Source organism: Chironomus tepperi, unplaced genomic scaffold (assembly GCF_022539635.2).
Source record: "Chironomus tepperi strain 1889 unplaced genomic scaffold, CSIRO-AGI_Ctep_v1 contig_454, whole genome shotgun sequence".
Classification (NCBI taxonomy): domain Eukaryota; kingdom Metazoa; phylum Arthropoda; class Insecta; order Diptera; family Chironomidae; genus Chironomus; species Chironomus tepperi.
In genome coordinates this window covers 66544-83207 of record NW_027226576.1, presented here as the reverse complement: position 1 = coordinate 83207, position 16664 = coordinate 66544, and the positions used below count along the sequence as shown (strand labels likewise).

Sequence of the window (16664 nt, the reverse complement as noted above, 5' to 3'; positions counted from 1 at the left end):
CTATATAAAAGAGAAAATAGGGAATAATCACATTAATAACAAGTCTTTATTTTTATTGACGCTCAAATAGTCATAAGACCAACCGTTTTGTCAGCAAAATGTTATATATTATATATTAACTGAAAAGGGGAAAAATGGGAAAAAAAATTTGTTTGTTTGAGTACATCAATTGAGAAAACTGTTTTCTCTGTTTTATTTCCTATGTAGTCTTTCTTATAAAGAAAAATTATCAACATAGACTTAATATTAATCAAGAAGAGTACGTTCGGAACATAAACATTTCACAATTTTTAAAACTTTTTTAAAGCTATAATATATACATATAATATATATATATATATATATATGTGATATTTATGTATGTATGCGAACAAATATGATTTTTAAATAAGATATAATAAGGTCTAACTACTATAAATCACTAAGAAAAAATTCTTTTCATGCAGCTGCTGTTATATTAGAAGTAATGCAAATGTCAGGTGGTACAATAGGTAGAAGGGTTTGCAATGGAGATCTTTCCCCTTCGCGGGGACTTTTATGCTTTTTCTGACGTGCTCGACAGTTTTGAAACCAAACTTGAGTGACACGTTTACTAAGACCCGTCATGCTTGCAATTCTTTCAAGATCCTGACCATCTGGATTGCTATCAATTTGAAAGTTTGCTTGTAAAATCTGAAGTTGTTCTTCTGTAAATGTTGTTCTAATGCGCTTTGATTTATTTTTATTAAATCCTTCACATTCATAACCATCTTGTTTAAAATTTAAAATTTAAGTTAATTGAAAATTTTTTTTATTATATCAATTTTATTACCATCACTCGATGTAGTACAGCCATCTACACTATCAAAATAATGACTTTTACAGAAAACTTGTTCATCAACCATTGCGAATTGTTCTCCAGTAGATAGTTGTCGTCCGCATTGGTCACAGCTAAAACACGCAAGATGGAATACTTGATCCTTTGCACGCCTTACCCAGTCAGTTGGCGCAATATGTCTACAGCATTTTGAGCATTTACTTCCAAATGTTCTGTCATGATAAAAAATGTAAAAACTTTATTGCATTTTAAATAAACATTATTTTTAAGTTCAGTAATAATCGGAATTAAATTATTTTAATGGTTGAATCATATTAACTTATTTTTAAATTTTTACTTCTTTATTAATTTTCATTAATGTTTAAAAATGTAATTTATGTTGTGACGCAATAATAATGATATTCTAATATTATTGTGAGATTAACTAAGCATTAGAAATTTTAAAAGTCATTGTTAGAACGTTCATGACTATTTGACTCCAGTTCATCTTTATTTGAAAATATTTGATAGTTGAAAACTTATGAATGGATATCGTCGATGCGGTAAAGATTTAAAGAAGGTGAAAAAATTCACTACTTCAATACTTCAATAAGGTATACTAGCACAAAACTGTAAGCAACTTTGAAAAAAGTGAATGAAAATATAAATATTAATGATCTTAAGGATGATCTGCATTTTATATAATAGAATTATAAATAAAAAAAGAGAGGAATTTTATTTTCTAAAACTAATTTATCATCATTTAGTGCTTTTACGTTATGAATACTAGAGTTTTACCGGAAAATGAATTTTTCTTACCTATATATATATATATATGATAATATTTGATTAGTTAAAGTGTAATTATGAATAAGTGCGCTTGAAATATGATTTTTCTCGAATGAAATTTCATTTAAATGTCCTGTAAAACAAAGAAAAATGCTGTATGTTCACAGCAAACTTACTTTGCATAATCTGTTTTGCAATAAACTTGTCGCTCTCGTAAAAAGCATGTCGGTAGCCGATCTAAAGGTGATAGACAAATACAACATCTTAAACAAGATCCATGCCACGTACATCCTCCAACTTCTAGTAAGTATCTATCGGCTATTGGTTCATCACATGCTGTACATGAGTTTAGCTCTGTCTGAAAATAAATTACAATTTGATAAATTTTTTTATTGTGGAAAATACTTTTATGATAACATAACATTTTTGACTCATTTACGAATTAAGTTAGAATTGCATTTTTGACGTCATGCTTGCTAAAATCATTCAAATTTTACATTTATTTTCAGGCCTGTGCTGAATTAATATAACAAATTGGGGAATAACATTTAACTGTATCCATGAATCCCTCCTTCTTAAATAAAATGTAATCAATATGCTTTCTCGAAATCCCGGTCCCGATAGCGAGAAAGCATAGTAATCAAGGACATCACTTGAAATTTAAAAAAAAGCGGATTTTAAATACTATTTATAAAAAAAATTAAAAACACTCTCGTTCCTATAGAGCGACTACAGCACTTCAACTTGTAAACATTTAGCGTAATTAATATATAATATATCAAAAAAATATTTTTAATAACTGATTTCAGCGTCAGTGTAGCAGCTAAAGTTTGGTGATAATACACATTATTTGATACCATAAACTTATTCTATGAGATAAGAAAAAAAATTCAGTTTTTTTTGGTACGTATTTGCCCAAAACAGACGATATTTGTTTAAAAAGTTTTTCCTTGTAGCCGAAAAAATTAAATTCAGCATTTATTCATTGAAATGTCAAAATATAGTTTTATCACGTTATGTTAAATAAAATACAATAGATGTTGATACTTAAATAAAATAAAATAAAATTTTACACCTTTATAGTATAAACTAGTATAAACAAAAACAAAAAAAATGTTTATTACATTTTTATTTTGAATATTCATGTCTATTTTTCTACTTGATGATTTTAAAAAACATCCATTTCCATATTAAAAAAAATATTTTTTGTATTTATAATTTCTTGTGATAGAGAGAAGAGTGAATAAAATGTAGTAAGAAGATCATTTTATAAAAAATAAATTTTCAGCAGTCACATATTCTGATACTTTACATATTCACATCCATGCATCGAAGTCTTTTGTATAAATTTTGAAGATATGGAAGCACTGATATCATTAATTTGATTTCATGAAACTTTAAAACATATAACTTAAAGAAAAAGTATGATAAAAATATAAAGATGGAGATAACAAATCGATAAAATAAATAAAATAGCTAATAAAGATCTGTTTTATTGCCTATAAAATCAGATAAAACGAAAGATGAATGTGTGACACATAATACACTAAACAAAATATTTTAAATATTAAAAGTATTGCCAAAAATTTTATTATTACATAGTTTAATAAAAAATTAAACTAAAGATTAATTAAATTAGAAAATGGAAAGTCATTCTTCTCTTGGTAGTATTTAAAACTATGAAATTATCACCACATCATGAATATATGCTCGATTTCAGATTCACCAATACTATAATTTTTTTACTGTTTTGAATTTTAATTGTTTTGGTATTATAAAACGTTGCTCTTTGAATTTTTAAAAAAACACAACTATAATACATTCTATATGGTTTTTATGAGAAAAAAATATAGTGAATAAAACAGGTAAGCAACAAAATCTATACTTTATTGTTTTTTTTTTTTTTTTTTTTTTAAAAAAAATCGGATTATAACAATTTATAAAAGAATGAGAAAAAATAGAGCGATCTAGATGAAAACAATAAATTTGGAATGAGTAACAAGTGTAGCTACAGAAGTTAATAACCGAAAAAAGAAAAGAAATTATTGTAATCTTGTGTTTTCAAAGTGTAAAACGATGAATATTTTTTTTCCTTTTTGGTGACACCTTAATATTAGCACAGTTAACGTCATTTGAGTAAGTAAGTAACGTCATTTGAAATATATGAGAATTGAAAAGACGTTTTAAGTTATGTTTGCTCCATTTGAAGTAGTGTTTTCAATCCCGGGATTGATTTATATGCAATCCCGGGTTTGAATCCCGGGATTACATACATTTTGATCCCGGGATTGAAAACCCTAATTTGAACATTAAAAAAATCGACTGTCAAAGAATGCATTAAGTTTAATTAAAAATAATGAAGTTTTTTTTAAAACAAAGATTAAATATGTTTAGTTAAAGAATATCTTTGTTTTATGAAAATTAAGAAACAAAAATTAAGTTGTATTGGATTTGTTGTTAAATGTAACAGAAGTAATTGAATAGTTAGGATAAACTTTTATGTTTCCATGTATTCCGATTTAAGTTTAGGACAAAAAAATACTTGTACTAATGAGTCATAAAAGTATTTATGTAGTATTCAGCTGATGGGCAGTTAAAAGCGATAAACATTTTTATGGGAATAATTAAAAATCTTTGAAATAATATAAAGTGAAATTTATTGTCTCATAAGAATATAACTGAACAATTAAAACTTTGGGAGGTTTGAAAATTTGAAATAAAGCCTCGAAATTTTAATTACACATTTCAGCATCGCACACTATTTAATTTAAATGCTATTGAATTGAAATAATGTATATTCATGAATACCACATTTTTATCACAAAAAAGTTTAGGTGAAAGGGCTATAAAATTTTGAAAAATATCATCCTAAAGACTTAAAGCTTGTTATAAAACTTTCATTGGTTTGTCATTTATCGCCTTTACATCTTGGGTGGTATTTTAGCATTTAATTACACGCTTTGTGAATTAATAACAGTTGAATGTAATTCAAAATTAGTTTTTATTTACCTTTATTAAAGACATGTAAATTTTTGTTTCTTTACAGAAATTTTAGGTAGATATTTTCTCTGGATCACTTCAATTATCATGTTTTTAAAAAGATGTGTATTATAAAAAAGTTTTATAAATCTACAAAATTTCCGACGGAACTTTAGTTGTAACTCTTTTTTCTTAATTTTCTTACATTCAAGATTCATTCAATTTATTTTTTTCAAACAATAGATAGCTCTATATGCTTCTAACTGATGATTTATTACTATATTACTCTAAGTATATATAAAAATAAAATACATATCCACAATGATCTAGAATAAAAAAATGTTCAGAAATTGTTTTTTTTTTTTTTTTTTTTTCATGGAAAATAAACGTGACCCATATTCGCTGTCTAACTGGTGTAAATTAATATTGAACTTCATAAATTTTATGTTGACAATTTCAGTAAAAATTTTAATTGTGGCTAGGTACATTGAATTGGTATATCCTGGACCATGCAACTGTGCAGAGTTGGAAGAAAGCAAATCGTCCTTTGGGGAAAAACCGTCATCACGATAGAAAACTCATCGTTTTCACTTAGGCAACAAAATAAAATCAACATCTTAGAGTGCTCATCGCATCGAAATCAATATTCATTTGTATAAAATCAGAAATTAAGTTGTAAAGTAAATCGCGAATTTTCTAAATAACAAATAACAGTCATTTTGTTTTTAAAAATTTCAAGATATCAATAGAAAATACAGCACTTTTGATTTAAATGATCTAGATTTGAAAAAAATGTTCAAAAGTTGATTGTGCACAAATTCGGGTTGACACTTTAAAGAAATAAAAGTTTTAACTAATTTATAGTTACATATTGACATTAAACCGTTAGAAATGGACTTCTGAGTAAGTCCTCAAAATATTATTTCGATACAATAAGAATAAATACGTTTTTTTGCAAAATTTTTGTAAAAGTCTTTCGAAAAAATTTACGCACGTAATTTTTTTGTATGGGAAATTTTGAAAAAATAACAAAATTTCAAAGTGAAAATTCTCTTTACTGGGAGGATTTGGATGTTCCAGAAAGATTTTATGGGTAAATGTAAGTTAGTTCTTTGACTTAATGCCTGTTTCGCGTTTGTACTCGTGTGTACTCGTAACTTATTTAACTTCAAAAACTCGAAAAAAATTATTTTTTTAAAACGATTTTTCTCTCACTTAAACTAATTAACATGGCATTTATAACACACAATAACAAAATTTATACATTTTTAAAGTATTACATAGCAGAATTGAGTAAAAATAATCATTAGAACATGAAATTTCAATCAATCAAATTTTGTGTCAAAAATGTAAACAATCGCCAATGTACATTTGAATTAAATTTTCTCGAGTTAGACATTTATTCAAGCATAGATATTTTTACATCTGTTAGATGAAACCAGAATCTTTAATATTCCATCAGAAAGTCCCACTAATAAGATACTGAATTATTTCAACTTTTGAACATTTTTTTCAAATCTAGATCATTGTGGATTTGTGAAAATTTTTTCGATTCTAGATCAATGTGATGTCTTCATTTAGATCTCATGTTTTCAAGAATACTATCAAATTCCCGCTGATAAAAAATCGAATATTGAATTTCTTCGAATTCAATTGAAGAATAATTAAAACTGATCAAAACCATTTTTCAACTTCAGAAATATAAAAACGGATTGAAACATTAAAATAAGATATTATTTTTATATATTTTTTTTTATAATTCTTCAATTTTTTTTTATACTCTAACTAAATCATTATATAAAATAATGGGCCGTTCACTTATTACGTTACACAAAAAATGAATTTCTAAAAACACATTAAAATATGTAAACATTGAATGTAATTTATGTGGTAAAAAAATTTAATTTTTGTGGTATTTTTTCTAAGAGATTTTTTGGTTGATTTTTAGCGCATTTTTGAAATTTTTTCAAAAAGGTAGCTTAATAAGACAATGTTCGGGCGTTCGGCTAACGCTAAAAACTTTTTATCTAGACATCGTAGAGATCTCGGAATGGTTTTAAAAGATCAGTTCCATAAAGTTATTGCGGCACAGGCCATTTAAAACTTTTAAATCAACGCATAAATAGTATAATTAACAATTTTTCATTTTCATATACAACAACAACAAAAACAACAACACGTTTTTTCATTGTTTTGCAGTGTACCTAGGGTTTCTGGAAGCGGTTTTCCGAAAATCGCAAAACCGCACTTTTTGGCCCAAAAATGCGGTTTTTTAAAAACCGCGGTTTTGAAAGAAAAAACCGCAGTTTTAAAATTTTTTTAAAAAAATTCACTTAAATCCACAAAGTTGAAATTTTTGAAAATAATTTTTCAAAAATATATTTAAATTTTCTATTAACATGAAAAATTGGACTAAAATCTTGCAAACTGCTAAAAACAACTTTAATTTCAAAAGTTTTTATAACAAATAATTTTAGGACCATTTTATCAACCAAATTGAAACTGAATCTAAATAAAATGGAGAAAAATAGGAAGATTTAACACTCTTATGCATAAAAGTCCAAATTTAACTTTTTTCAAAAAATTTCATACATTTGTATGGAAATTGAAAACCGCAAAACCGTGGTTTTTGCAATTTTGGAAAACCGCAAATCCGCGGTTTTGAAAAAACGCGGTTTTTCAGAAACCCTGAGTGTACCTCAAAGTTTTCGATGTTTTAACCTGGGAATCGACCTGGATCCTACCGAATCTCGTTTTGAATGTCTAGAAGTGACCTGGATCCTACCGGGTCTCGTTTTGAAGGTCTAGAAGTGACCTGGATACTGCTGGATTTTGTTTTTTGGGTCTTAAAATGACCTGGATCCTACTGGATCTTGTTTTGTGGATTGGAAGTGACCTGGATCTTACTGGATTTTGTTTTTTTAGGTCTGAAAGTGCCTTATTAATCAATTACTGTTCGCTGGGACAAAAATGCACCTAAGTCTTTCGATCAATAATACGAGGACTTTTGTAATTTTTTCTTAAGGTTGATGCTCTTTTTCAACTTTTTTTTGTTAATTTATCATTTTCCACGGACTTTGCAGACTTAAATCGAACTTAAATTAGTTTAATAAAATTCTGATAATAAATTTAGCTCATCTTCTTGAAGAATTAAGCTATAAATTCTCAACTTATTATTACCACGAAAAATAAATTTTTTTTTACTACAAAAATTACATTTCATACCACAAAAGTTAAAATCTTTAATAAAATCAGTTTTTACGAAAGCTGTTATTTTAGAATAAATTTTGTTTCCTTGTTGGCTGATTATTTTGCCGAAGAAATTATCATAAAAGAATTAACGTGTGAAAAGTTATGAACTTTTAAAGTCTTGAAGAATGAAATAACCACAAAAATTAGATTCTTAACCCTACAATTACAAATTTTCTTTTATTTCGAATATATGGGTCTCTATAATTGTTGGATTTATACCAATGATTGAAGTCTACTAGATTGGGTTATGAAATTTAATAATTAATACATTTCAAAATAACTCTAAAAATTTTTGAGATATTTTCAAAAATTTTAGATTTAAAATTCATTTATAGACTTCAATTCAAGAAAAGGTATAATTTCATTCATTCAATTTAATGCAAAATAATGTTTCAAAAGATTCCTCCCACTAAAAGTTAAACTTGCCTTTATTTTATTAGTTCATCCTGACAATTATTGCAACAGAAATCACTTTTATAAGTTATATTCATTTTTAAAATGTGTAAAAAAATTTTGTTTTCTTTTAAAAATTTTTAAAAATGTTAAAAAAAAATATATTAATTGTTTCACAAGTATTCATATGAACTGGCATAAAAATTTAAATATTTAATTGAATAAAGCATGACAGAAAAATATAATTAAACAGAAATAAATATCTGCACAAACCAGATTATGAGAAAAATTGATTCAAAGTCGAAAATTTTGAAAAAATTTATCCAGAGAATCACCCACAATGTGTTAATTCTAGGGTTTGCCCAAAAGCGCAGGCCCGCAGTAGCCCTGCAGTTTCTATTGTTCTGGATACGCATCCAGATGCACATCCAACTGCATCCGTCTGAATTTTCTGCATGGAAATTTTTTTCGTAAAAAATTATAAAAAATCGCGTTTTTGAGAGGTTTTCACCGTCGTAATTGGAAAACTAAATCAAAAATTACATTTTCTATGATATTCTAACTAAATAAATTGAAAAAATGAAATTTTCCAGTGTTTTTCCAAGTTTTTGATCATTATATATGAAAATTAAGGGAAAAGTCGCATTTTCCAAGATTTTTTATCGTAATAATAAATAAATTGATGTTGAAAATTGTCATTTTAAGAGGTTTTAAAGTATTTTGTTAAAATTTCAGATGCATTTAGAGGCGCATCTAGATGCGCAGGCCTGCAGTTTACTGCATCTATGTACATCTAATTTTGGCAAGCCCTAGTTAATTCGGTCTTCAGATTTTTTGATCATTTAATGGTTTTAATAAATTTTTGAGAAGTTGTGCTTCAAATTCTATTTTAATTTTAGTGTTATTTATAATTTATAAATAATGTAAATAGTATGGAGTTCATTTTCTTTTTAAATTCTATTGTTTTGTTTTAAAAAAATTTTTATTGCATAAGAAAGAAAATTTAATTTAATTTTCAAGGTAAATTTCACTGTCACATTGTTTATTTATTCGATTTATTATTTTATCTTCACTTTTAAGATTAGATCATATTTTTTTTTATATTAATAACACACAAATAGAGGTGATGATTTTAAAGTGTCTTATTTTGATATTTTTTTTCTGTTTGTATGATTTATTAAAATAACTTCTTTTAGTTAAAAGGAATAGCCGACATTATCATAAATGATCATTTCAAAAATTTATAATTTATAGACTGAATCTTCTTTCTTAAAAATCAATTAATGATTTCATATATAGTTTTCTTATAAAGCTATAAAAATGTCATAATAAATTAGAATTGTTAAAAAGTGATTCTGAATCATTTTTTATAAAAACAGAATGTTTAAATCAAACTTTGAAATAATATAAACTTCCCATAAGTGAGAGAAAATAAATATAAATTGTAAATAATGGTATCAGCACGAAAGAAAGTATTTATCATTTTTAAATATATTTTAGTCTTCCAAATTGACATTAATCAGATATTAACACTTTTGACACTAGATTTATCATTTTTAAATATATTTTAGTCTTCCAAATTGACATTAATCAGATATTAACACTTTTGACACTAGATGTTTAGGCAGAAATTTAATTAAATTATATTACTCATTTGATAGGGTAAAGAATATAATTTTTGTGGTAATATAATTTTTGTGGTATTGACTTCCAGAAAGGTAAATAAATTATGAAAGAATGCTTACCGAAATACATTTTTAAGCACTATTATTTTGACCAAATAATCACTACACATATTTTGTTTATATTCTTTAAAATAATTAATTCTAAAACTCGGCAGAAATATGCAAATAATTAAATTATATTACTGTTAAAAAAACATTTGATACTTTTTTTTTTCACTGTTAACTCACCTTCATTATAATTTATTAAAAAAATTTTTATTTAAATATACACAAGATACGAGAAATTTTCTTGCTTCTTACAATGCTTTTTAGCGCATTTTATGCATCTACTGTATTATTATTTCAATTTAAAGTCTACTTTTAATTTTTTAACATTTATTACTAGTTTTTATTTGAACATTTTCAACTAAGATTTCACAATAAATATTCCTGTTGTTTAAAAACTTTGTTACAGCTTTTACGTTTGAAAGTAGAAAATCAACTGACGGTGTATCTAAAAGGAAAAAAAAAAACAAAAAAATCAACAACTCTCTTAAGTTTTTTTTCTCTCAATATACACTCACAAATACAAATGTAAAATATAAATGATATTACACGCTTTTTTTTATTGGTAGATGATTTGTATCTCTTCATTTTTAAGCAACGCCCATTTTTTGGTGCTATGTTGAACGAACATATTTCCGGTTATCTATAAATATTTGAATGAATATATTAGGAACTTCAAGCTATTTTTTGCTTTATTATTTTTTGCGTTCAAATCAATTTAAATCTTATATATTCAGCATTAAAATAGAGCTTACTTTTTCGTATTGCTATGAATATAAGATTCAAATCCTGCATTACAATGAAACGTTGAATGCAGAAAAAAAATTACCACGTCAAAAAAATTACAAACATTATATTCTATATATCTTATTGAGATATTTCATCGCCATTCATTTTCCCAAACGATAAGTAACCCACGAAACCAATATCGGTTTACCTGAAAAATTGACGTAAATGTACAAATTCAAAAAATAATTTAAATTTGCTCAAGAACAAATTTTAACAAAATGCTTTATGTACAATACATGGAACATAACTGAACGATTTTGATATATTACATGAAATAAACCAACAATCAATTTTTTGGAATTTTTAATAAATGGGTGATTCTCTGGATAAGTCAAATTCGTCTAATTCGTGTCTCAAAAACTACAAAATTTTCTTCATAGAAAAACATTACTTTAACTTATTAAACAAATTAAATAATTTCTAATTTGATTATAATATTAATTATAATATCTTAAACTGTTTTTATTTTCTATTGTTAGTCTATAAGTAATTCCTGCAATAACATAAAATCAAAAAATGAATTTTCTCATGGATTAGGAAAAAAGTTTCTCGGAATCACTAAAATTTCAATTTTTCTCTTTAATTAAAGATTTATGCAGCGTTTAAAGTGCGGCAAACGATAGTTTTAGGTGAAATAGTAAGCCAACCATAGTGACATGTAGAATAAAGTGCAAAAAAATCATGTTGAAAATCGGAATTTAATATTTTGATTCCAAGAAACCGGCATAAAAATTGAAATATTTAATTAAATAAAGATTAAATTAGATAAATAAAATTTTGAAAAAATTCATCCAAATATCAAATGATCAATAGATATAATTTCACTGATCTACAAAAATGAGTTTTTTTTCCCTGACTCACAAAACAAGATCAAGTAGAATTCTGGTCACTTCCGAAAACAACACGCAGAAAAAACTGTAAGAAAGTGTTTTTTAGAACCTATTTGCACCGACGGAAACGCATTTTCCGACTATTAAATCTAAATCTTAAAAATCTTGATAAAAAACAGGTAAATTAGCTTTTTGGCCAAAATTTGTTAACTGTTTTCAGTTCTATGTTATGTTATGATTTTCAAAATCATGCAAGTTTTAATTTTTGATATCCACAGAATTCACAAAGTGCAAATTTTTATAAATATTTCTTTAAAATCAGCATTTAGAATAATATTAAATGAGCAATCAAGTGTTTTGCTAACAATTGCATAACGCTACTGATTCTAATGGGCTTAGACGAAAAAAAAGTTTCATTTACTTAAATCACTAAAAAAATTTAAAAACGACTTCTGTTTAATAATCTGATAACTTACACAAAAAGGCAATAAAAATACAGCTTCTAGTTCTATTTCAGTTCATTAACAAATAAAGTGATTAATTTTAATTTTTTTCGAATTTTTGTGAATATTTTTTTTTTGTTGTAAACATAGAAATATTTGTATGAAAAAATTCAAAATTTTCTTAACGTTTAAAAAAAAAAACATTAATTTAACTACTTTAAACAGGTTTTAGGCCAACTTTTGATATTTCACAATGCAGAAAATTCCAAAATGAACAAGTACGACTAATTTTTGTACCTTAGAACTCATTATTCATAAAAGTAGAAGCATTTTTGTCGAAAAAATCAGATTAAGTAATAAATTTTCAGTGTCAGAAATCAAGTTTGTTTTTGAAATTTTGGCTTAATTTTAATGTTTTATTGAACATATTATACATCAAAATGTTCGTTTTCAAAAACCATAAGCTATTTAAATATAAGTAAGTAAGTAATATTTATTACCAAAAGGTATTTAAATGACAATATAATGAAATCGAATTCGATTATAACAATTTAAAATAGAAAAACAAAGAAAAACATGAATTTATGACATTATTATGTCTACGTAAATGATTAAAAGAGTACTGGAAGAAACAAAGATCCTTTTAAAATTACACGAATTGAAAAATTATTTCCCTATTCGAGAGCTTAGTCGCAGCGCTTTTGCATTGGCACCATTAAAAAGCACCTTCAATGCGGGTGGAAAAATAACTTTGTATAATTACACTTAGTAATGGCGCACAAAGATCCAAACGCATTGCCGATCTTTTGGGTGTACTCCGATACGAGGGTCATTACCTTCCACCTGTCATGAAGGTGCCCTTAAGTTGAGGCACTGCGAAAGCGCTATGACATCAAGCGAATCGCTATTACTTTTTTTGAAAAATCCGTTCTGGTATTCGCTTTTGATTAGTACTCACGCGTCTTTTAATTAATTACCTCCGTGTAACCTTCAATACACAATAGACCGAGAGGTGGAATGCATGTGTGATGAAGGCAGCAATGTTGTGGATAAACGTATCCTGTTGGACCCACCGGTACGCACCGTCATTGAGTGTAATGAAAAGACTTCATTACTTTCACCTGCCATGAAGGTGCTCCTTAATGGTGCCAATGCCAAAGAGCTGCAACAAAGCTTCGTTTTCAAGTACTTTCAACATCGTATCGCGTCGTATAAAGTCAAAGTTGTGGACTAAATTGCGTCTTGCAGTAATAATAATTTAGAGATTTAAAATCAAATAGTTATAAAAGAGAAAATGATATTCATGTAATTTTACCGAAATTGTAATCCAAATACCTCCGCGGTAATAAAATTATACTTACTTACTTACTTACTTACAATTGGGTCCAAGGATACGATTACCACGACTAGGCTTCCATCAATGCACATGCTTCCATCCATAGATCTAGTGTAGCAATGATGGTTACACGGAAATATTTAAATGTTTACGCAAACTTGACTAATGTATGAAAATTTGACGCGAAATTGTACGAATTGCTGATATCATAGCACTTTAGCTATGCGCTTGCCTAAAAGCATCTTCGAACCAGGTGGAAGTATATAACTTTGCATCTTGTTTAGGGGTGTCGATTATTTGGGTTTTCAGGATTTGTACAAATCCCAAATACCCAAATCCCAGGACCCCAAGTACTTGTACAAATCCCAAATCCCTAATAAGAACAAAACATCATTATAAATAGTAGCATTTTCTGGGATTTCAGGATAACGCATTCAGATGCAAGTCAAATTTTAACCATATATTGTTATTTACTATTGCAAATCATGTTTTTAAAATCTTTAAAACTGCGATTTTTCACATGAATTTTCTCAAATAGATTATAAAACTCTCGAAATTGTGAACCTTTATCTAAAATTTTTTTAAATTGCAAAAAAATGACAATTTTGGCCACCATTTTCTTAAAAATTTGAAAAATCCTGGAAAGTTATGTCTTTTAACCTCAAATTTCTTATATCAAAGTGAAAATTCATGGAAAATTGTAAGCTTTTGCCTAGATTTTCTTACACAAAATTGAAAAAGTCTCGTAAATGGAATTTTCATTATGATTTACTTAAAATTAACAAAAACAAATTTTCATATATAATAAAAATTCACTTGGATGCATTTTCAACTACACGCCGACAAAAAAATGCCGATCTGTAGTTTTTCTTGGCCAGCCCTAGATTTTTACCAAATATTTATGAAAATATTAATGAATAATTAAATTTTAAAGAACTAAAAAATAATAATATGAAAAAATATAATAATATAGGAAAAATTCTATTGTATAAAGATTTGTACAAGTACTTGGGTCCAAAACCCAAGTACTTGGGGTACCCCAAATCCTTACAAAATACCCCAAATCCCAAATACTTGGGATTTGTAATCGACACCCCTAATCTTGTTACACTTAAAAGTAGCGCATTGCACGTAACTCCATGCGGATACATTTTCTATGATTTCAGCGGCTTCATTGGAACATGAGTTCACCTTAAGGTCTGATGATCAAATGAAAGTCACGCGTTTCTACTCGATTGGATTTTTCTCTCCAGACTGTGGAAATCTGAGCATCGATATCCTTCGACACTGAATGTCGAAGGATTCAAAAACGTCACCAAATTCCATAAATAATGTATCAAATTTAGAAAATGGTAATGCCACTGTTTTACTTCTCCTCCAGACGAATACATCGACAAAAGAATTGCGCCGTTCACCTATTCGCCTAAAGAAGACCTTCCGTTCGATAGATGGTACACGAGAGTCCAGACTGAATTTGCATCGGGCCGTGGAAAGCTGCTCTCCGATCCTGATAAAGCGTCAATCATCCGAAACAAACTCACACAATCAGACTACAATTGTTTTGCACGTATCGTTCTCCCTAAAAAGCCAGAAGAACTATCTCTCGACGAGACGATAAAAATGCTTAAGTCACTGTTTGGCCGTCAAGAATCTATCTTCGCAACGCGTCACAGAATTATGCAAGTGCAAATGTTGGAAGGTGAAGATTTTAATACTTTTGGTGCTCGTGTTAATTTTGCGGCAGAAGTATTTGAGCTTAACACATTTACATTGGACGATCTTAAGACACAAATTTTTATTCAAGGCCTGAAGAGCCCTAAGGTGACAGCCGTCCGAAAGAAGGTGATGGAATATGTGGAAGATAAACTAATCAAACGCCAAAATGAAGAGCCAAAAGGTACACCAGTTCCTACATTACACGATCTTATACGTGTAACAAACCGAATGTATCGACGCGAAGAGGAGAGCAAATTAGTGGAGCAACAATGGGAAAATAAACAAGAGATCTACTCCGTGGCTCGTAAAACATGCACGCTGAAGTGTCATTTTTGCGGTGATATACATTGGCATATCGACTGTCCTTTTAAGAAGGAATTATGCACCGTTTGTAAAGCTACTGGACATAAAACAGGTTGTTGTGCTTCTGCAAAAGCTTTTAAGGAACGTAACCGAGACAAGCGTGCACAGAAGGATCATCAAAAGATGCCTTCTAGTAAGATCGATTCTACCTTTTCAAAAAAATGGGTGCGACCAAAAGTTAATGGTGTACGAATTGCGCTCAAACATGATTCAGGATCAGATCGAAGCAGAATTGGGAGCGTATGGGATCACCTAGACTTTCAAGACCCATAGTTCATGCTCTTAGTGCGTCAGGCGATTCTGTTGATGTGCTTGGCTTCTTTTCTGCTACATTGGAAGTAAACAATAAGTTTGGTATTGTAGACTGCTACGTGTCGACGCATGACTTAAATTTATTCGGCAACAGCGCTTTAGAAGCCCTTAATTTGTGGGACCAACCGATTTCGGCGTATTGTGACACAATTTCAACTGAGCAACGTGAACTAGCTGAGGAGGTAAAAAATAAATTCTCTGTCCTTTTTTCCCAGTCTTTAGGAAAATGTAAACTGTTCAAAGCTTCAATCAAGCTCAAGAAAGTTGCTAAGCCTCCCTTTGTCCGTGCCCGACCAGTCGCATTTGGCGCTCGCGAAGCAATCGACAACGCTTACGATCAACTCGTACATAATGGTGTTTTTACCCCAATCAGCTACGCTTCAGCGGCAGCACCAGTTGTAGTAGTAAAGAAAAAAGATGGAAGTTTGAGAATTACAGCCGATTATTCTACGGGCCTTAATCGAGCAATCGAATCGTTTAACTACCCGCTTCCTACCCCCGAGTCAATCTTCACCACGCTTGCTGGAAACAATATATTTACTACGCTGGATCTCTCGAGTGCATTTCACCAAATCGAGCTGGATGACGATTCTAAAGATCTCATGGCTTTTAACACACACCGAGGCTTATATCAAGTTAACCGCTTACAATTTGGTGTTAAGACAGCTCCAGCTCAGTTCCAACAGCTGATGGACACGATATTAGCTGGTACAGGCGCATCAGCATAATTAGACGACGTAATCGTCCCTGGAAAGGGTAAGGAAGACCATAAACAACGACTTTTTGAGGTACTCAAACGGCTCCAGGATGCGGACCTTAGACTTCGTCTAGACAAATGCAAATTCGGCCAGTCATCTATACGGTTCTTAGGCAAGATCATTGATGCATCGGGCCAACACCCGGACCCAGAGAAGCTGCAGATAATTCGAGATCTAC

At 28.7% G+C, this 16664-nt stretch overlaps 1 protein-coding gene across 2 annotated transcripts in view; it reads right to left on the bottom strand.

The window, feature by feature from the left end:
* Window positions 1-338: 338 nt before the first annotated feature.
* Window positions 339-16664, bottom strand: part of LOC139098810 (LIM/homeobox protein Awh-like) — a 21375-nt gene continuing 5049 nt past the window's right edge. The window contains exons 2-6 of one of the 2 annotated variants that reach the window (XM_070651139.1): window positions 10458-10582; window positions 10123-10387; window positions 1762-1943; window positions 812-1029; window positions 339-749 (exon numbers count right to left, since the gene is read on the bottom strand). In XM_070651139.1, coding sequence (XP_070507240.1) covers window positions 439-749; window positions 812-1029; window positions 1762-1943; window positions 10123-10128 — 717 coding nt within the window. In that variant the 5' untranslated portion in view covers window positions 10129-10387; window positions 10458-10582 and the 3' untranslated portion in view covers window positions 339-438. Of the gene's footprint in view, window positions 750-811; window positions 1030-1761; window positions 2553-10122; window positions 10388-10457; window positions 10583-16664 lie in introns of those variants that run through there. The other variant, XM_070651138.1, reaches the window with a different exon arrangement.